General features: G+C 42.7%; 1 protein-coding gene across 4 annotated transcripts in view; it reads left to right on the top strand.

Moving 5' to 3' along the window:
* Positions 1-22,155, top strand: part of LOC137259277 (multiple epidermal growth factor-like domains protein 10) — a 68,371-nt gene that overhangs the window by 31,762 nt on the left and 14,454 nt on the right. For all 4 annotated transcript variants that reach the window (XM_067796910.1, XM_067796911.1, XM_067796909.1 and 1 more), the window contains exons 2-16: positions 6,906-7,009; positions 9,429-9,524; positions 10,500-10,600; positions 11,270-11,362; positions 12,257-12,358; positions 13,018-13,162; positions 14,761-14,881; positions 15,545-15,681; positions 16,863-17,005; positions 18,020-18,272; positions 19,001-19,113; positions 20,039-20,202; positions 20,462-20,570; positions 20,973-21,116; positions 21,688-21,819. In XM_067796910.1, the coding sequence (XP_067653011.1) occupies positions 6,918-7,009; positions 9,429-9,524; positions 10,500-10,600; positions 11,270-11,362; positions 12,257-12,358; positions 13,018-13,162; positions 14,761-14,881; positions 15,545-15,681; positions 16,863-17,005; positions 18,020-18,272; positions 19,001-19,113; positions 20,039-20,202; positions 20,462-20,570; positions 20,973-21,116; positions 21,688-21,819 (1,945 nt within the window). In that variant the 5' untranslated portion in view covers positions 6,906-6,917. The remainder of the gene's footprint in view (positions 1-6,905; positions 7,010-9,428; positions 9,525-10,499; positions 10,601-11,269; positions 11,363-12,256; positions 12,359-13,017; positions 13,163-14,760; positions 14,882-15,544; positions 15,682-16,862; positions 17,006-18,019; positions 18,273-19,000; positions 19,114-20,038; positions 20,203-20,461; positions 20,571-20,972; positions 21,117-21,687; positions 21,820-22,155) is intronic.

Here is a 22,155-nt window from a genome sequence, read left to right as displayed (position 1 = left end):
CAGATAAAATATTTGACCATCAAGGCCTGTTGACAGGCCTCTAAAGTTCTCTTGTACTGGCCTTCATTTCTATAGTAAGCATCACCAACCAACCAACATATCAACAACGTATCAACTTATCAACAAACCCATACAGTGCTCCAGATATGGCTCGTAGTTGCATATTTTACTCAATAAAAATCACATTTACTTAGTTACAAATCTGGGAGTACAAAAAATTAGAATCACTGTAATACCTTGCGTACGTTTCTCAATTAACTGAACTGGCTTGCGTAAGATTCGGCGTGGCGCCCAAATTCTGAAACAGCATTATCTAAGGTGGGCTCTCTCTCTCTCTCTCTCTCTCTCTCTCTCTCTCTCTCTCTCTCTCTCTCTCTCTCTCTCTCTCTTTCTCTCTCTTTCTCTCTCTCTCTCTCTCTCTCTCTCTCTCAGATGTAACAATGACTTTAAAGCAGCCATTAGGCTTTGCCAACGCCAGAAACAGGAGGCAAAATTTGTATTCTACCTCACCGTGATGGCCGCTCTCACTGAGTAGGGTACGCGGCAGACTTTGTGTGCTGGTGATTAGGTGCCTGACTGAGGATGTGAGTTTGAAATCCGGATGGGACTTAACCCAACAAAAGTACCAGAATCTATGCTTTACTAAGAAAGTGTAATCAGAAATAAGACATATCTTAAATCCGACCACTTTATGAATAGCATTGCGTATTCACCGCGGCGACAGGCACAGATCTTAGCAGCCAGTAGCTGTATGTGCCTGCCGATAACGTTCACCAACATTATGTAACCAGATCATTGCATACAGCGACATAAACACACTGAGCAACCAGCTTGGTAATGCATACATGATCTTAAATTCTATACAGGTCAGATGTTTTGTCTGGAGACTGTTGAATTGTATGCCCTTTATTACAGCATGCAGTCACGATGTTTTCAAGCTCCGATAGGCATTCTGTTTTTTTGTATCCATTTTGTCATTGTCGTAGTATCTTGTTTGATAGGACCCGCCCTGACTATGAAAGTCAAAGTCGCTTCGAAACCGTCTTGTGTCTTCACGGGCGGTATTGCGTAAGTTTTCTGTGGTTACTTCTGGCCTCAGCCTTGTCAAGCAATACAATGATCTGGGCGTAGCTTGTTTCCGCCCGTATTGTACCGGCTAAAAGTGAACTCAGCACATGTTATAACTGCAGAACATAGAACTCATGTCATTGGTATGATGAACGGTTGGGCCACACTTTTCCTAAAATGTCAAACCGTCTACCTATTGTCTGACCTTTTGTCCCTGCAATCCAAAGTTTCCAACTCATCGTGATGTTTGACTCCCTTACTTTTTCCCTGCAATCCAAAGTACCCAGGTCATTGTCAAGCATGACTCTCTTACGTTCCCTACAGTCAAAGGTCCCCGGCTCATTGTCAAGCATGACTGTCTTATTTTCCCTCCAATCCAAAGTACTCAGTTCATTCTCAAGTATGACTCTCTTACGTTCACTGCAGTCAAAGATCCCCAGCTCATTGTCAAGCATGACTCTGGTGTTTTCCCTGCAATCAAAAGTTTCCAACTCATTGTCAAGATTACCTAACCTTAATTTCCTTGCAGTCCAATGTTCCCAACTCATTATAAAGCTTGTCCACCTTACTTGGTTTTACAATCCAAACTTGCGAAGATCCCTGTTAAAAATAATCTTCAGTAATCCATGCTTGTCGTCAAAGGCGGTCAAGGAGATCGGGTGGTGAGACTCGCTGACATGGTTGACACATGCCCTCGTATCTCAAATGCGTAGATTGATGCTCATGCTATAGATCACTGGATTGGCTGGTCCAGCCTCGATTATTTACAAAGCGCCACTATATAACTTGAATATTGCTTAGTGCGGGGTTAAAAAGCCAAACAACCATTTACAACGTTAAGCTTTACTCGGAGATACATCCAGCGATTATATCATTAGTGCTTTAGCATTAGGTGTATGAGGAAGAATTGTCATCGAACGGCTGCTTGAAGTTGACCTTTTGTCCAAATAGTTGTGATGCGGCGTACGGGTTATGACTGATCGTGCCTCACAGAACATTTTATGCTCAACTTTCGGCGATTTACAGGGGCGTACTGTGGACTGTTACACCGGGGTTTTTACCTTTCTTTGGTTAGCAGTTATTCCTATTGATAACAGACCGTCCGTTAATGACTTTCCTCAGCCTTAACTCTCTTACTTTCCCAACAATTTACACTAGTTCCCTATCTATTGGAAAGATTGCATGTCCTAACTATTCAAAGTTAAATGTTGATCTTTTACCGAGGTAACATTGGTTTAAGATCTTTGTAGGTCTTTACGTCCATCAATATAAAGTGAGTGTGTGAGTTTAATTTCACTCCCCACTCAGCAATATTCCAGCTACATGGCAGCTGTTTGTAAATAATCCCGTCTGGAAAAGACAACTCAGTGATGAATAGCATGAGCATCGATCTGCGCAATTGGGACCCGATGACATGCGTGAACCAAGTCAGCGAGCCTGACCACCCGATCCCGTTAGTCGCCTCTTACGCCAAGCATATTCGATTTTCGTGGCAAGCATGGGTTGCTGAGGACCTACCCCAGATCTTCCGTGGTGATGGGGCTACCAAATCTACCAGTCCGATCCCCCAGGGTAAAATCTTGGGTACAAATTTCAAAGCTTCCTACTTTGGCAGCCTGCCAACTCAGTGTCAGACTGACCCATCCTGTGTAATGTTATCCGTATGGTCAGTCAGTCCGCATGCTATTCTTTAGGGACTGACCAGCCATTCTCGAACTACAATGACTGACAGCTGACCCGTGCGTGACACGACCGTGCTAGCCGTACCACAGCAGCTGTGATCTCGCGTACCCGCGCTGATTGCATTGTGAACATTCAGGTTAAAATGTTAAAGTTAGTATTCTCTGGATACAAACACACGCTCCTACACACGCACATAAAGTATTAATTAAATAGTGTCTGGGGCATCACCAAGTCAATATGAAATCAAGAATATGGTATTGAAATGACTACAGAGGCCTGCTTGTGGAATAATACTAAGGACACAGTCACAGAGGTATGGAACGTTGCTACGTGAATGCGACAAATCGAGGACGCGAGATTTGAAAATTCTTTTCAAGACATCGTAATCTTATACTTTAGGCATTAACGTAAGTGTCGTGTTTCAAAGGCCTACCCTGCAACATGTCGCAAACGCCCCTTACTCTATTCCACATCGATCTCAACGTGAATACGACATCAACATAATGCTCTTGACACAGTCACAGATTTATGGAACATTGCCACGTGAATGCGACAAATCGAGGACGCGAGATTTGACCATTCTTTTTAAGACGTCGTAGTCTTATACTTTAGGCATTACCGAAAGTGTCGTGTTTCAAAGGCCTACCCTGCGACATGTCGAAAACGTCCCTTACTGTATTCCATATCTTACATCCTCGAACGACTTAAGACACAAATCAACATTTATGTGACACGTGAAGCGTGACCAACATGTGACTCGTGACTCATTTGACCCGTGACGTCACTTTAGGGTACATAAATTCTGCCTTGCCAGAAGGTAGCAGCTTGACACTCATCCTTGTCTACAGCTTGAATACAGGCGGAGGGCGAGGTTATTGTAAAAACGTGTGTGCTACATCCCGAAACGAAATATATATGTCATGAGAAACAGGTTTTCACACACCGGAACAGTGATCACTCAGCATTACGTCATCGCTTTCGTCACATTTGCATATCATGTGACCGGACTTTTCTCATTCACGTTTGTTCTTTAATCTGAGTGGGTGTAGTGAGTGAGCCAGTGAGTTTAGCTTTACGCCGCACTCAGCTATATTCCAGCTATATGGCGGCGGTCTGTAAATAATCGGGTTTGGGCCAGACAATCCAGTAATCAGCCAGTCTGACCACCCGATCCCATTACAATTTACATGTAGTCGCCTCTTACAACAAGCACAGTCACCTTCAGTGGCAAGCATGGGTTGTTGATGACCTTTTCTATCGCTGCCCCTTACGACAAGCACGGGTTACTGAAAATCAGCTCTAACAGGTCTCTGCAATCAAAACGCACAGGCCAAATTAAGTCTGTCCATGCACTCCACAGACAGACAGACAGACAGACAGACAGACAGACAGAGAGAGAGAGAGAGAGAGAGAGATTGATTGGTAACGCTGAGTTAGCCAAGTGGATAGAGCCTTCGCGTGTCGCTCCAAACCCCATGTTCGATTCTACATATAGGAACAATTTCTGGTGTCCGCTGTCTTGATATTCTGGAGAGTTTCTAAGGCTTCAGTTACGCCCCACAACAAAGTTCACGTGTGGTCTCACGTACGGTGAGATTGTTAGAAAATATTGCCTATTCCATTTCAATACGTAAGCGGATGCAGCTGTTCACCCAGTTGTTAATGGGTACCTGGTGGGATAAGTAATATCTGGAATATTGTCATAAGTGACAAACGATAAATTTGTAAGCCTTGACAGTATATTTCCATCGTGCAACACGTGCAGTCGTGCAACCTATGGAAATACACCATAAGTATACAACTGCGCATAGTTTGTCTGTTTTTTCACGATAATATGACAGATTTTATGACAGATAATGTCAGTTATTGTAGGTTTATGTTCATTCTTTTAACCACTGGTTAACGTCATCAAGCGCTCTTTACTTCTAGTTCCCAAGACAGTCATTACAGACATGTATTTTACACTGTTGGCTCTATTTCGCGTGTAGTTGGGCGAGTTTCATTGTAACGAGAGTTTTAAGAGAATGTACCGGTTTGTCATCTGAACGCGCGTAAGTTAATTTGAAATAGGTGAGCTACAGGTGCAGGGGTGCTACAGTTCCATGTGATCTTAATCTCCGGTGATATTAATCACTGTTTTTGTGATATTCTACCTCTCATATAGATATTCAGAGTAATCTCTTTGTGGATGTCATTTAATCACCCCATTAGTAATGCGGGATGACGCCCCGTGATTGATCATCACCGACTTTACGTCACTGTCTTACATGTCGCCATACTGGAAGTTATCAATCAGACAATCACAAATTTAAAGAGCAAAGAGGAAAAAAAGACAAAAAGATAAAAAAGCATATGTTCTGAAGGCAACTTGAGTGAGAAATTGCGTGAATGCAGTCTTATGCCGGACGGCACTGGATATAATGTAGCTTTTTACACGACCAGCATTAAAATGTTTGTGATCTGTTCGGGTGAGAAGAAAAATGTAAACGATAGTCAATTTTGTGTTGTGTCTGACGCCATCAGCGCTCTTGTCGTGAAACAGTTTGAGACGTATTGGTGTCCCTTATCCTCCCTGCACTTAAAGTCGGCTTGGAGTCACAGGTCGGCTTGGAGTCAGCATATTGTTAATGGTTGATGCGGCATTGCATGTCAGTCACCTAGCACTATAAAACCAGCTTAAGTCTGGACTAGTACAAGCACGTGTGGTCTCACATACGGTGAAACTGCATTTATTATTCCATTTCCGGAAGTAAACTGATGCAACTGTTTACTCGGCAGTGAATGGGTACCTGGTGGGATGAGTAATATCTGGAATATTGCCTTAAGTGGCAAAGCGATAAATTTGTTAGCGGTGACAGTACAAATGCACGCACGTCTTCATAAGAGCGAAATACCCTCAAGTACGACGTTAAACCCCATTTTACCTCACCTCACCTCACCTCACCTCACCTCACCTCACCTCACCTCACCTCACCAATGGCAAGTCATTAATCACATATGCTAATCTGATGATGGTTCGATTCCCGGCCGAGATGCCAAGAGGGAGACAAATGATAACATTTGTAGATCATCAGAACGTATTTGCTTCGCGAGTATACTATCTGGTTATTGCATCAATGTTAAACGCTACTTTCAAGAAACTGGTTTATATCCGGGTAAGCAGAAGAAGCCACATTAAAATGGTGGCTGATTAGGGCCATTGTTTTCTCGTCTCAAATTATTGAGCCGTGAAAGCGATACCGCGAGACAAGAAAGCGATACCGCGAGACAAGGAAGCGATAACACGAGACGAGAAAGCGATACCGCGAGACAAGAAAGCGATAACACGAGATGAAAAAGCGATACCGCGAGACAAGAAAGCGATAACACGAGACGAGAAAGCGATACCGCGAGACAAGAAAGCGATAACACGAGACGAGAAAGCGATGCCGCGAGACAAGAAATCGATAACACGAGATGAAAAAGCGATACCGCGAGACAAGAAAGCGATACCGTGAGACAAGAAAGCGATATCGCGAGACAAGAAAGCGATAACACGAGACGAGGAAACAATAGCACAAGACGGGATACATTTACACAAATACATGTCGTTTTACAGGTCAGTAATTATAGTGGCTAGGTAAAGAGTCATGTCGACTCGTCTGAGTCTGGCATGCCCATTGAAGTCTCCCTGTTTGACAAATTATGAGAACAAGTGACTTACTCATTATAACCAGCTTAAGGGGTGGTGGGGTAGCCTAATGGTTAACGCGTTCGCTCATCACGTCAAAGACAAGGGTTCGATTCCCCACATGGGTAAAATATGAGAAGCCCATTTCAAGTTGCGCCCCTTCGAGATAGTGCTGGGATATTGCTCTAGCGGCGTTTAACCATACTCACTCACTCACTCACATTGTAAACACTAAACTACGGTTATACGAACTGATCAAGCCGTAGTTCGTTGTTCCAGTTTCGACTAAAATACATATACAGCAAATGAGTTCGTTCTGTCCGTCAGTTCGTTACCGGGGTAGGACGTTAAATCGTTACCGGGGTAGGACGTTAAATAGTTACCGGGGTAGGGCGTCAAATCGTAATGATCGGTGAACAGGTGTTGAGCTGCATAAAATTCAACACGTTTTTGTATGTCGTATTTTCATTTTTTATGTTTACAGAAATCTGATGAAATGCAGTTGCTTGCGATTTGTCTTCTATGTGTAACCGGGGCTTCAGCTGTCCTCAAGCTCGGGGAAACCAATGTGTGCGAGAGGCCGGAAACGTAAGTCTCATATTGTACACGCTTCATTGGTCACAGCACTCAAGGGGCATGGCGACCTTGTCATCTAAAGGTCAGTTTACACAGTCTAAACTGAGTTATATAGCACACTCCAGATAGTTTGGTTGAAAATACCTACATGGGTGAGCGGAGACTCCGAGGGGCTCCTGTTTCATATAAACTCGAGGGAAAAAGTTTAATCTCTCCGCAAACAGAAGGAGAATCAACAACACAGAAAATCTGCATTCGGAACCATTCGCCGCGTTTCGTTTGCCCGGAAAGACACGAGAGGGCCGCGAATAAAAAAATCATGCGTCCAAACATGTGACTCGCTCGTGTTATTCCGTGTAATACCGATCTTGGAAGTCACGGAAGGACGATTGCTGGTGAACTGGAATGGCGGCCTCTCGCTGCAGTCGTCACTATTCACCCCGTTCCGTAAGCAACAAGATTAGGCAGGCTGCTTGAATGCATGACACGTTTTAAGGAAAAAATACCTTCTTTTGTATTCTTTACACGTTTCTGGATTACATGTAATTCCTGCTGATTCCTATGGCCTGTCCCAGAATAATATGAGTTTGCCTCGAACGTTGATGGTTACGGAAAGGGTCGAGTTTTTACAAAACTGATGAAACAGACATAAAATGTATGTTGGCCTTTTATAAAACTGATGAAACAGACAAAAAAATATATATGTTGGCGTTTTAAGTCGCTGAAGAGGGATTCTTGAAGCGTATCAACATCCCCGCCGCCACATAGCTGGAATATTGCTGAGTGCGGCGTAAAACTAAACTCACTCACTCACTATCAACACCCCAGTCGACGTCACTTCAAGGCTGCACGTTTGATTCCACTGAAATATAAGATATATCTGCGAATTGGCCTTTGCATCACTCTGCAGGTGTTTGTCATATGTGTTTTCTTAACGGTGAAAATCTTCTTCTTAATATTATCATGTTACTAACATTTCTATAACGCCGATATCCAGTTCAACTGCTCAAAGGCGCTTTGTTTTCTCTCGATCATTGGATGCCCACCACAACAACACGTCTTATTTTCAATCTCAACTCCCTTAGGAGTATACAACTCTTGCTGTTTCTAGGCGCACGGAGTTTAATGTGGCTTTCTCATCTCATAACTGGGTGAACTGGGACACATATCACAATACCTTGTCCATGTTTACTGCACTTTGCTGTACCCACAACAAATTCTTTTTCAGATTCTTTTATATATCAAAGTATTGATCTAACATTCTTTTGAGTTGCATATACCCTTACCGCAACCGTGATATATACACCTCAGTTAATGTGGCTGAGATTGGTAGAAGATCCGCACCAGAATGGTACACCTAATTACATAATATTACAACAACCATTAGTAACATAAGGAATCATGTTAAATGACAGAGATTACCAGTAAAGTATGAACTGTAGGCTAATTGCGCAATGCCTAATGATAATTAACGAACAAATGTCTCCGTTAGAAAAACAAGGTTTGCATTCACTCCACATAACTCCTAAATACTGACCAAACCTAAAGATTGCATGCATATGATGTAAATTTCACATGCGATTTCTGGGCTGTCAACAGAATTTAATAATGCGGCTGTTGTATATTAATGCTTAAAATGAAAAAAAAAAGAACTTGTTTAGCAAATATACATTTCAGAACATCATGTACAGAAGCAGCCGTTATCAAACACAGAAATCATAACATTTAGAAGGAAAAAAGGCTGAAAAAAACGGTCACAAATATTGCAGGGAAAAATGTTTTTTTTCATAAAAGTTTATATTTCATACTTGGAGTCATTTTACCTTCAGACAGCAGGAAATTCCATCTGAGAGCGTCGAATTTGAAAAGAAATTACGGGGAACATGGCCTCGCTAGATCCTCTGCTTCATGGCAGAACATGAACAATTGTACATGTATATGCATTCTCTGGGTCGGGGCTTTTGTGATCCCAATTTTGTCTCTGCCTCACAAAGCACGTCACAATGTTTCACTGCTAGCGTTAACAACTTCAAACGTTCGATTTCCGTTCTTTACAAAGGTCGACAACTCTTCCGATGGTTAAGTGTATGTGGGTACAAAACGCCTACTTGTCACTTTAGGTTCAGTTCTCATCGTGTGTATTTTGTGTATCGTCTGTGATACTGACATCAAATGTAGGTTAAAACATCGTAAATAATATTAGAAAAAACATTTTCTCATGAGTGGATAATTGTGTTAGTCTAGAGAGAAATGAGTTTGCATTATGTAGCCACTCACTCACTCACTCACTCACTCACTCACTCACTCACTCACTCACTCAGGCAGGCAGGCAGTCTGTCAATCAGCCACTCACTCACTCTTGATACGCCTTGTATGTCAATTTGATGCAAGTTGCAATACAAAATACCATTTCCTCATTCTTGATTTGCAGGTACATCGCATACGAGACCCAGAAGATCGATGTTCCTTACCGTGTCTGCACCTACACCTGGTGTTTCGCCTTTCCTCCCAGATGCGAAGTGTGTCAGTAAGTGGTCCAGGTTAAAGTTAGTCATCGACCGTAGCGTGTGGCACAAGGCTAGAAATATCACGTGTCTTCAATGTGGAACATTGGAATTTCCTTTCTTCATCGTTGTTTAAGTGTTTCCCACACAACATTTAGTGTTCCTGTTGGTATAATTGCAGCGGCCTTTATTTCTCAGGATACACATGGTTTTATGGTGAAAAATTGGTTGCATAACTGCTTTCTCAGACCGAAATGTGTCTTTATTGCAATTATTTGTTTACATTTTCTCGTTTCTTATATACCAGTTTCGAAAGTTGTATTCGTTCTTTGCTGTTTGAAGTTCATTTTTAAGAAAATCGACTAAAAACTCGAAATTCTGAATTTGTTTCCTGTTGCTTTGTTTATTAAATTATTTTTCGAAATTTTGATTTTTTCTCCGTCCATCGATATTTTCTCATAATTTCAGACATTTTCTCGGTCTTTCGTGGATTTGTGGAACTCGGAAATGATAGTTTTCCACTGTTTTTTTTCCTCTTCATTTCAAGTCAAAAACCAACTCGTGTTTTTTTCAAGTTACTTCGATTATTTTCTCATCATATCATGTGCTTTTTAAATCTCTTTTTTTTCGAAACCTTTTATGTTTCAAATAATAAATATTATTTAATTTTGTGGATGTGTTGTGTCTCGCCATCAGAACAAATAGCGCTAGCGCACATACATCCCAATGTTTATAAATTATGCTAGTACAGTAGACTCTGTTCAAGCTGTTTCCGGAAAGAGTGTTCGAATCCCGACATTGGTACATCGTGCTTCCATTCACACGGAACCACGATGTAATATTGTTGATGTCCTCCTTGCAAAATGAAATGAATATCTTCCAAATCATATGACTATATGCCTTTATAATGAGTAGTATTGATTATTCTAATATTTAAAGACTGTATTTTAAATTTTGGGTAAAAATGTAGGTCAAGCTGCAAATGTGTCTGCTTTCAGCACGGAGGTAACAGTGAAGTACAAACGCGTGTCTGTACAGAAAATAAAGAAAGTGCCTGTATGTTGCAAAGGCTACAAAGAGAAAGACAGCTCCTGCGTTCGTGAGTTTCATGACTTATCTCCCCTGGTTTTATTGAACATGGCGTCACGACCTTTTCATCACGTCTCGCCAACGGTTTGATTTCAAAGCTGGTCAGAAAGTGTGCCTCATTGAAAATGTGATATTGCACAGATGCTGTGTTGCACGACAGATATACATTATTTTGATATTAAGAGGTTCTTGGATATCTTTTGGCACACTGATCGGAAAAAATGTTTGCAAAGGGTTGAATATAGGCAAACAACCCCACGAAGATCCGAGTTAGATTTGATCTTCATTTACCCGTGATTGTCATAAGCGACACTAACTTCATCGAGTGGTCAGACTTACTGACGTGTTACATATGTCATGTCTCCCAATTGCACGGTTCGGTGCTCATGATGTTGATCACAGGGTTGTCTGGTCCAGACTGGATTGTATGCAGACGCCAGCCACATATAATTAGAATATAGCTGAGTGCGGCGTAAAACTAAACTCACTTATAAGGCATTTGAATTCTGGATTCGTTTGATTAATGCACCCCGTTGGTTTCACATATATACATAAATAGGTTTAGCGGACAAACACGAGGCGATGTAAAACATAACTCACCGACTCTTTTTTGTAAACCAGTACAGTAACTTGTTAATTTTGAGAATATTGTCACATCTTCAGAAATTGATTTTTTCAGCTATTTGTCAACAAGGCTGTGACAACGGACGCTGTGTGGCCATCAATATCTGCCACTGCGATGCCGGTTGGAGGGGAACCAGCTGTTCCTCAAGTAGGTGTTCATCATCATCCTGACCAAGTTGCAAATACGTCTTGTCCGTTTGTCAACTAATAATGATACAAATAATGAAAAGCATACCTTTGAAATGTCTCACTTGCATCCTCAGTACACTGTCGTGAGACTCCTCATTGTTCTCGGTGCCCTTGGTTTGGTACCTCCTGACTCTTGCCGCTAATCAGGAGAGCGCTCGGGTTCTCCACAGGGAGCACAGCCCTTTTGACACTCGCGGTCACGCCGAAGACCCGGTTTCGAGAGCGGAGGGTCACGGGTTCTATGCCCGGTCGCGTCATATTGACGTTAAAATATGGTACTTTTTGGTCCCTGCCTGGCGCTCGACATTGATGGTACAACAAGGACTGGCCGGTTCGAAGTGTCTGAGTGGCGTGTTCTTGCTCGACTGCGTCATGGTACCTCTGTGTTCTAGCGCTACAAAACCAGCTTAAATCTGGACTAGTACACACATCCACACATACACATGCATGCACGTCGTCATTTGAGCGAAGCATTGTTTCCTAAGAGGTAACACTCCTACTCACGCCCTCTCACTGCCTTACCGATTCTTCCTGCTCCCGAAATTGCATTTTTGTCCACCTCACAAAAGATCAAAGAGTGTGAAATATATTCAAGTCTGGATAAGGAGACCACTCTCCATTTTCGATGTTTGTCGTTCTGTCGCTCTTTCAAAGATGTTTACATTTCATAAAGCTACACCGCAACATTTTCCAAGGTCAAAATCTGTCGCCTTGTCGTCATGTTGTCACGGTTTGAGTGGACCTGGTACCTATAAAAGGCATGGAAATAATGAGGACTTAGCACAGTGAGGTCAATACCATATAGAGACGTGAGAATCCATTGACTGATACTATATTGTTGTGATTATTCTAGATTGTGCTGTTGGAAGCTGGGGCGAGAACTGCAACTTCGTGTGTAACTGCAGCGGACATGGCACTTGCGATCCCAGAACAGGCATCTGCACATGCGCACCAGGTAATCCCGAGGCTTCGTTTATGTAATTTTTTTTTGACGTGGACAAAGGTACATAAAAGCGACACTCCCTGCACGTTTATCCAGGGCCTATGGACAATTACAGACGTGTGCGAAAATGTTTGTTCCAATTTTAGCATATAGAGAATCTCACCCAACTGCCTACTGATATCAATAATTCATATCAACACGAGCCGATAGTTACAATATCCGAGGATTGTTTTCAGTAGACACGAGGGTGCGATTCTGTGTGTGGTCAAAATCACTATTTATTAGTTTTCAGTAAAACTGCACACCTCTGAACACTGCACTAACACTGGACTTGCAGTTCAATGACGTCATAACATAGTGACGTCATCACGTTTACGACGTCATAGCATTGTGAGGGCATCTACTGTCAAAACAATAGGATCGTATGATCTCTCATAAGTAATATCTCCTGTGGAATAGTTTTCCAGTTTAGGTGCCAAGGTGCCAACTCACCAGTATCCAAAGTCAGCGATCGAACCTACTTAGCCACCGAGGCTTACACTTTACAACATGTAACAAATGTTTCATTTTACCACATTTAGTTGAGTATTAGGTTCTGGTGATACGGTGAGTGAAATTGGAGACCTTGTTTTAGAGAGTTTACCTTTTTGACATACATGTATTTTCATCAGGATGGGTCGGGGAGCATTGTCAGACCAAGTGCGCACAGGGAACGTACGGGAGGAACTGCCAAATGCACTGCGCATGCCACAATGGTGCCACCTGTGATCACGTGAACGGCGCGTGTCACTGCCCGCCAGGTTATACCGGAAACTTGTGAGTTAATTCAATTTTATTCTTTGCAGAAATTCTGCTCTTACTGGTACTTCAAGATTAACAGGTACTTTTATACAGCACACCTGTTGGCAAGAGCGTCGCGTACTTTGCGAACTTCATCAGATTAAACGCATACGTACGTATGGCAGATAATTCATGTTCCCGATTAAACTAGTTAATACGAGTCTGTTTGACTCAAAAGCGGACCGATGAATTGCAATCTAACTCGAAAACTAATAAACATACAATGCTCAATGAAACGCTGATCATAATCAAAACACCAAACCTACATTGTGAGTTTTTTTTTTCATAATTTAAGGCCAAAAAAGTTGTTTAACAAACTATCATAAAAATACTGACACAGTTTGTTACGAGGGAGATTTCTGGAGCACCAAACCTACTTACTCCGCACGTGTAAAATAACCAAATTTGGAACCTGTGACCCCGAAAATATTTCTAACGCCACTTTCAGCAGAGTTTCGGCATTACGTGACCGACAATATAACCGATTACGTTTGTCGCCTCGTACCTGAGAGTTGTATTCGTGGCCGGGAACCAGGTAGGGGCGATAACCCGAAATGATTGCTAATAAAACAGGAAGTGTTATTCAATAAAAAGACCACTGGCCCAAAAAGCAATCACTTGTCATTGAACACATTCAAATTGTAACCAGTGAACACAGGATTTCCCGATTTCGCTGACACATTTAAAAGTATTACAGAACGAGGTAGGTATTTTTTCTATTGCTAACAATATAAAAACCGAAATTGTTGGTTGTCTGAACACTTGACAAAAGGAGAAATATACAATTTCCTGATGCATCATACTATTTCTTGATTCAACGCACAACCAGTTGGGAATTTTAGTGGTAGAGACATATTATACGATTGCCTCTACAGAAAATGCCAAATCTTTCTTCAGTTGGTGTACCAGTATACCTTCCAGTTACCAACTGGTGAACCAGTATACCATATAGCTACCAACTGGGGTATCAGTAAGCCAGTTGACCTTCCAGTTACCAACTGGAGTACCAGTATGCCTACTAGTTACCAACTGGAGTACCAGTATACCTTCCAGTCTTGATAGCTAATGGAATATTACTTAATGCAGTTTTCGCAAACAGTTCTAGCTGTCAGTTAGCTGCCAGACACCATGGCCACGTAAATAATGAAGTGAAAAATGAAAGAGAATACATGGTAAGGAAAACATCATAAATATAAACCATGAACTCAGAAAAGGTGCTGAAAAATAAACATGCTAAGTGCAAATCCTGAAATCGAATGCGAGAGGCATATGATTCTGTCGCACATCAAGGGACGCATCACTACACGTGAAGCCACCCGTGAAGGTCTTCCCGGGGTAGAACAGGCCTTCAGCAACCCATGCTTGTCGTAAGAGGCGACTAACGGGATCGGGTGGTCAGGCTCGCTGACTTGGTTGAAACATGTCAATGGTCCCCAATAGCATAGATCGATGTTCATTAATGGATTGTCTGAGGGGGTTATATAACCATTGAGACTCGGGTGAAAGTGAAGTCTGCACCACCTGCTCTTTCTTCAAAAAGCTGTATCTACCCCTGATGTACATGTCTCTTTCAGGTGTCACCTGTCATGTCCTCCTGGTACCCATGGTGACGACTGCCAACAACAGTGCAACTGTCAGAACGGAGCCATTTGCAGCAACATCGACGGCAGTTGTCAATGTACAGCTGGGTGGACGGTAAGCGACGTGAACTTTTATACAGATACAAAGGTGATTTTGGAGGTGTATTTAGATATACAGAAAGGTAATACTAACTGAACCGGGGAAGGGGGAGACGAGGGGTATGGAGGGTACGGAGTGAGGGACTGCAACTATTGCGAGAACGAATGTCCATTGTGGCCAACTATTGCAATCGCCTCTAATTCTTCTCCTTAAATGTTCTCATTTGAAGTAATTTTCTAAATGAATTTATAGTTTATATGGAATACATACAAACTGAAGTAGTTTCTGTCTCTTATCTATAACTGACAAAAAAAAAATCAGGTGAAGACTTAATCATAGTCGATGAAGCTGCAAGTCAGCAAAAAGGGTTCCTGTTTTTTATCAACGGAGGTCAGTAACTAAACCGTCGATAATCACATATACTATGGATGCATCGATAGTTTTTCGTTTCTACTATCGATTAATTCTATCGCCTACGGGTATCACGGCTATACGTTTACATAGATCTTACAATTTATCCCCGACTGTTTTCAACCTGTTTTCAACTGCTTTATACCGTTTGCAATTTTTTGTCAAAGCCATTTTACAACTGCATAGTTCCTTATACCAAGAGGTCTAGTGCAGAATCTCGGTTTGTTATTGTGTTTGGACATTGACCATGTATGAATGTATGTCCAGGGCACCAAGTGCAACATACCTTGTGGTCATCTGAAGTACGGGCCGAACTGCGCCAGCATCTGCGACTGCTACAACAATGCCACATGCAACGGCGTGACCGGCAAGTGCAAATGCGGAGACGGCTATATGGGACAAAGGTGGGTTTGTGATATGATATGGAATATTTTTCGAAATCTGTACAGTTTAAGACAGCTGGCTACTGTAAGTGGCTTTTTATGCCAGTGAGTCTAAATTTGTGATGGGTGGTAATATGTTTTTGTCATGAAAAGTGTTTAATTATTGGTTTATCTTTAATTACCAATAATTAACGTAAAGGGCGACGGGCTAGCGTGGTAGTTAAGGTGTTCGTTCGTCACGCCGAAGTCTCCGATTTGATTCCTCACATGGGTACTATGTGTGAAACGATTTTCTCACATTTCTTGAATATTGATTACAAAAAGCTGCGTAAAGCCTTAGAAAACAAATATGACTGTCCAATACATATTTTTCATTCACATAAAATGTGATCATACCTTTGATCTACTTCTCCCACTGTATACTTGCGTGCTTCCTAATCGTCGGTGCGCTGGGTTGCTTCCTTTTAGGACTTCAGGATCCGATGATTCTTGGGTAGAATCCCTGTTTGTCTCTTTTGTTTCTAGATTTGTTCACAGCATACCAGTTCCACTGTGTTGTTCAAAGCAGCAAACGAGTAGTGGGGAAGCCTAGCAGTTAAAGCGTTCGCTCGTCACGCCGCGGAGCGGGGTTCGATTCCCTACATGGATACAATGTGTGAAGTCCATTTCTAGTATGATATTGCAGGAATATTGCTAAAACGGCGTGAAACTATACTCACTCACTCAAAGTGGCAAATCTGAAAGATCTACTTCTCTTGGTGCTTTCGGGTGACACTGTGGCGTTCCTATAATGCAGCTAAACCAACCTTGAACTGCCCAGTCACTAGCTTGCCGCAATATTTGCCTGACAATAAGTTTAGTTAGTCAGCAATATCCCAGCTACCTGGCGGCGCTTTGCCAAGACCAGACAATTCAGTGATCAACAACACGAACATCAAATGACATCACAATGGCTTTACATTACAAAGTCTAGAACTTTTTTTGTTTGAGCGTCACCCGGAATTAACAGGTGAACGTCTAGGCGGCTGGCTTTCTGTGCTGGCGATTAGGTGCCTGACTCTGAGGGTGTGGGTTCGAATCTCGTTTGGGACTCAACCCAACAAAAATACTGGAACCTGAAATTTACTAAGACATCGCAAATCTATCAGATGTCACACGATATCGTCGTCGTCCATCATTGATGATATTCCGTATATTTTCAGATGTGACAGCCAGTGTGTGCCAGGATTTTTCGGAGCTGGCTGTGCCTCTGTCTGCGACTGTCTCCACGGCGCCGTGTGCTCCCCGTTCACAGGGGCCTGCATCTGTCCCCCAGGCTACACAGGGGAACGGTGTGAGAGGAGAGGTGAGTGACGGACGGATGGGTTAGGGTGGTTAGTAGTTAGTTAGTTAGTTAGTTAGTTAGTTTAGGGCCACGAGTATCCAACCGTTTAATGCGTTCGCTCGCCATGCTGTAGACCACAGGTTGGATTCTGCACCTATAACGTCGGCATCCCATTTCTGGTGTCTGTCACAGTGATATTACTACTAGCGTATAGTCAGACCCAATCCCTTATTTATGTGCTCTGATTTGTTGACCATACCGTGATTGCACATTAAAAAGTATACAGATGTAATCTTCTTGTTAATAGAAAAGTAGATTTAAATTGTGGGGGTTCTAAAATATTAAAATACTGTTAAAATATTTCACACCGTAAATCCATGGACTTGGGTGATGTTGAAGTTGATTTCAAACCAAGGTATATGGCGAGACATTTGAATGCGCATGTATGTATGTATATATGCATTTCATTTTCAATGTACACCGCAGGGAATTTCGAACTCTTCTGGTGCTTCATGGTAGTACTTCTTTGTCTCGAATAACATTGAATCACGCATCAGGCACGAAAATTACCGATGTTTTGCGATTGAAAATCGATGGAAGGGAGATCACTCTAAATCTGTTTACCTTGTGTCGTCTGCAAATGGCGATTCGCCTCGCATTCAACAGAAGTGCTTCAAACAGTTACAAATTAAAATTCAGGTGTTCGGTACGATGTTGTTCACTGGTCCCTCGGGGTCCATGGGCTTATGTACCCTCGAGGTTTGTTTGTGTTCCCCTCTCCCTGCATGCGCAAACAACGCTAGATGTGTTGTCGGTGTCATGAGACTGTCAAGGCATACCCACCCTCCTTCGACCACACCCAGTTTTGCCCACCCCTCCCAATAACGCCAAACCATTCCCAACAACGCACATCTGTAACCACCCATCCCAATCCTCCCCTAAGCCCATCACAGTCGTAAAACCCTAAAACCAACTGATGTATCCACAAGCACTGATCCCTAAAAGTCTGTTTTAAAAAAGCATTATTCTTTTCAGCATGCAGATCTGATCGCTTCGGAAGGTCTTGCCAAGGCGTCTGCACATGCAAAGCAGCGAATACCCGAGAATGCCATGCCAGTACAGGAACATGCGACTGTAAGCCGGGGTGGACGGGTAATAACTGCACCAACCCGTGTCCCCTCTTGTACTACGGTGAGCGATGCTCCAAACGATGCGCATGCGCAAACAACGCTGGCTGTGACAGAGTTACCGGTGTTTGTCAGTGTCCAGCAGGATTTAAAGGTTCAAAGTAAGTATCGACTGAAAACCATAGAAGATCCGGGTTAGGACTGATCTTCAGTAACCCATGCTTGTCGTAGGAGGCGACTAACGGGATCGGGTGGTCCGGCTCCCGACTGTTGACACATGTTATCATTTCCCAATTGCGTAGATCGATGCTCATGTTGTTGATCACTGGATTGTCTGGTTCAGTCTCGATTATTCACAGACCGCCGCCATATAGCTGGAATATTGCTGATTGCGGCGTAAAACTAAACTAAACTAACTCACTCACTCACTGATGTTGGAAATCAAACCAAGGTATATGGCGAGACAGGTGAATACTTTAACCACTTGTCTCCCCACCGTCTCGTCTTTTATTTGAAGCTTTTGATAGAAAACAAACACGGTCCCAAATTAGGTAATGGGTTGCTTGTTTACCTACACATACTTCCTTGGAACCTCTTAACAATTCGACCCGCGAAGGTCCCGGGGTAGAATAGGCCTCCAGCAACCCATGCTTGCCATAAAAGGCGACTATACTTGTCGTAAGAGGCGACTAATGGGATCGGGTGGTCAGGCTCGCTGACTTGGTTGACACATGTCATCGGTTCCCAATTGCGCAGATCGATGCTCATGTTGATGATCACTGGATTGTCTGGTCCAGACTCGATTATTTACAGACCGCCGCCGGTGAAAACATTTTCAGCACGTAATTAAGTTTTCGTATGCAAATATATAAAACGTCCTTTGTTTCAGGTGTGACATACCCTGTGAAGAAGGGAAGTGGGGCTACAACTGTCTACAACAGTGTTCGTGCATCAACGCTAAGACCTGTCTTGCTCGCAGCGGACAGTGTGTATGTGCTAGAGGTGAGATAAATATATACCAGTAGGTACATTACAAGATTGATTGGTTAATAACCATTGAACACGACACCGTACTCTGAATTACAGAGCAGTATAAATCTATCTTGACCTGTTCCAAATGGTCGTATACACGACCCTGACAATTTGCGATCTTTGACATAGAAATGCAGCGCATTTGGAGAATATGACTCCGCTTCGACGGTTCGGGGTCAAATAGACCTTCAGCAACCCATACTTGCCATAAAAGGCAACTATGCTTGTCGTAAGAGGTGACTAACGGGATCGGGTGGTCAGGCTCGCTGAAGTGGTTGAAACATGTCATTGGTCCCCAATAGCACAGATCGATGCTCATTAATGGATTATCTGGTCCAGACTCGATGATTCACAGACCGCCGCTATATGGCTGGAATATTGCTGAGTGTGGCGTAAAACGATTCTGACTCACCATCTCACTGATTGCCACGGCATGTTTTGGAGCAAAATGTTTTGAGAGTGTCCTATTTGTTTAATCTGCGGCGTAGAAATAAAGAAATATAAAGTAAATAAAGAAATATAAAGATAGATCCTAAACGGTGATATTGTTTGGAACAAGTATGGTAATGCATCGTTATCGTTTGATAATGATCGCGTGACTATGACGGAACGCATAAAACGGATTGACATGTTCATTCATTGCAGTGCCTAAAAAGCTTGATAAAGCTGTAATAGATTCTTACCATATCGTTCCTCGTCAGGAAATACGGACTAAGGCGTATTTCATTCATTTTCCACGTCAAATCAAATGATGTTATATGGTTTTTGTTATTTCCCTGCCTGGCAGTAAGTTGTTAATATGGAAGTATCTTATGAGTCTTTATCGATGCTCACAATATCAACCATTGATTTGAGCGCTTTCTCCTTGTTTATATGTGTGCTGACGTATTCTCAGGTTGGACTGGAATCATATGCCAAGATCATTGCACAGCTGGCAAGTTCGGTGAAAACTGCAACCAAACATGCACGTGTCAGAACGGCGCCGAGTGCAACCCAAGTGACGGCACCTGCATTTGTTCCCGTGGTTACCATGGTGCCAACTGTGAGAAGGAATGCCAGGTTTGTTTGTTTGTTTGTTTGTTGTTAAGTCTCAACAATATACCAGCTGGGGAATATTGCCTGCAAATATTCCAGTGAACGTTGTCTGTAAACATTCCAGCCTTGATCATTCAAAACCCGTGAAGGTTTAGGGTAGAATAGACCCTCAGCAACCCATGCTTGCCATGGAAGGCGACTATGCTTGTCGTAAGAGGTGACTAACGGGATGGGGTGATCAGGCTCAGGTGAGGTGCAATTAAGATTATTTTTATGGTTACAGGATGGTACGTATGGCTTCGGCTGTCGCCAGTCGTGTAACTGCCACCCTGATAACACGGCTTCGTGCGACCCCATCACAGGCTCATGTGACTGCAAGGATGGATGGCGAGGTAAGTGTAACGTTCACACCAGGGTTCACACGATTGATTGTTTGATTGATTGATTGATTGATTGATTGATTGATTGATTGAGGGCGAAGTAAGCATAGCGTTCACACCAGGCTTCACATGATTGATTGATTGATTGATTGATTGACGGAGAGGTGCTTGATTGCTTGGTTATATCGGCAGCAGTCAAGGTATATACCCTCGCCGATTGTTGATGTTCCCCTCTCCCAAACATCGAAGGTACATCAGCCCATGTCCCTCTCGTTAGCAATGAGCAACTTATAGTAACAAATAGTGAGTGTTTTAACTGAGTTTAAAGTTTTCATGGGGAAGGATAGGTGAGCTACAGAGCCAGGTGAGACAGAATCATTATATATCTATGTGTATATTTTTGTGGATTACCAGGGGTCACATGCGATACCCAGTGCCCCGTGAACAAATGGGGTCGAGGCTGCACCCAGACATGTCAGTGTATCAACGGAGGCACGTGCAAGGCCAACGGCGACTGTGATTGCCCAGCGGGTTTCACCGGAACAACGTGCTCAGACAGTAAGTTCGCATAAGGATCCTGTCACTATTTTGCTCTGAAGACACAACATATACATCTGTCACTCTGAGAGTATGAGCTGGAATTCTGGATGGGACTCAACTCAAGAAAGTACTAGAATTTGTACTTCACTAATGAAAGTGTTATTTGCCCCTGTCACCATCTTTGGCAATCTTGATCTGGATTCCAAGATTCTTGTCAGTTACTAAAAGAGACTACGTCAGCGTATTGTTATTGCAAGCATACTTTAATTTTGGAACTGAAGTCATATGAGACAGTTCAAGGAAAAAGAAACCATTGCAGTAATATTGCAATAGTTGGCCGCAATGGACTATCGCTACCCCAATAGTATGTTGCAATAGACTATTGCTACCCCAATAGTATGTTGCAATAGTGTAAGGAAATACACTGAGACGAAGTTTACTTAGACTGGTTGCAACAGACTATCGCAATATGTGTTTCCTTTGCAATAGCCATCCGTACTATTCAAACATTTCCCATTATGTGAGGTTTCTTTTTTGGTTCAGTATATATCGTTTATGTGCATACAATGTCACATATTGTTCCGGTCAGTTTGTCCGAGTGGAACCTATGGGCCCAACTGTGTGTCTAAGTGCAGCTGTTCGGTAACCAGGCGATCGTGTGATCCAACTACTGGCCAATGTCCGTGTGAGCCAGGATACAGGGGCTACGGTTGTGAAGAAGGTGAGTGATGACGACAGCTGTAGTGATGATGACAGTGACGATGATGATAATGATGACTATTGATTGAGACGTGGACGACGATGGAAATAGTGATAATTACGTGTTTCATCGCTGTCGATGGTGATGATGATGATGACCACGATGATGTTGATGATGATGATGATGATGATGATGATGATGATGATAAACATGCAACCGTCGCCGATGGTGATGGTGATGATGAGGCCGATATGCGGCCAATAAGTGACGATCCTTATTCATATATAGCCGGGATATTGGAGTTCAGCATTAAACAACAACCAGCCAAACAGTCAGTCAGATCTATTGTCAGTCAGT

The sequence above is a fragment of the Haliotis asinina genome, chromosome 13 (genome assembly GCF_037392515.1).
Source record: "Haliotis asinina isolate JCU_RB_2024 chromosome 13, JCU_Hal_asi_v2, whole genome shotgun sequence".
NCBI lineage: Eukaryota > Metazoa > Mollusca > Gastropoda > Lepetellida > Haliotidae > Haliotis > Haliotis asinina.
Note: the sequence above shows the minus strand (reverse complement) of the source record. Positions and strands in the feature narration are given on the sequence as shown.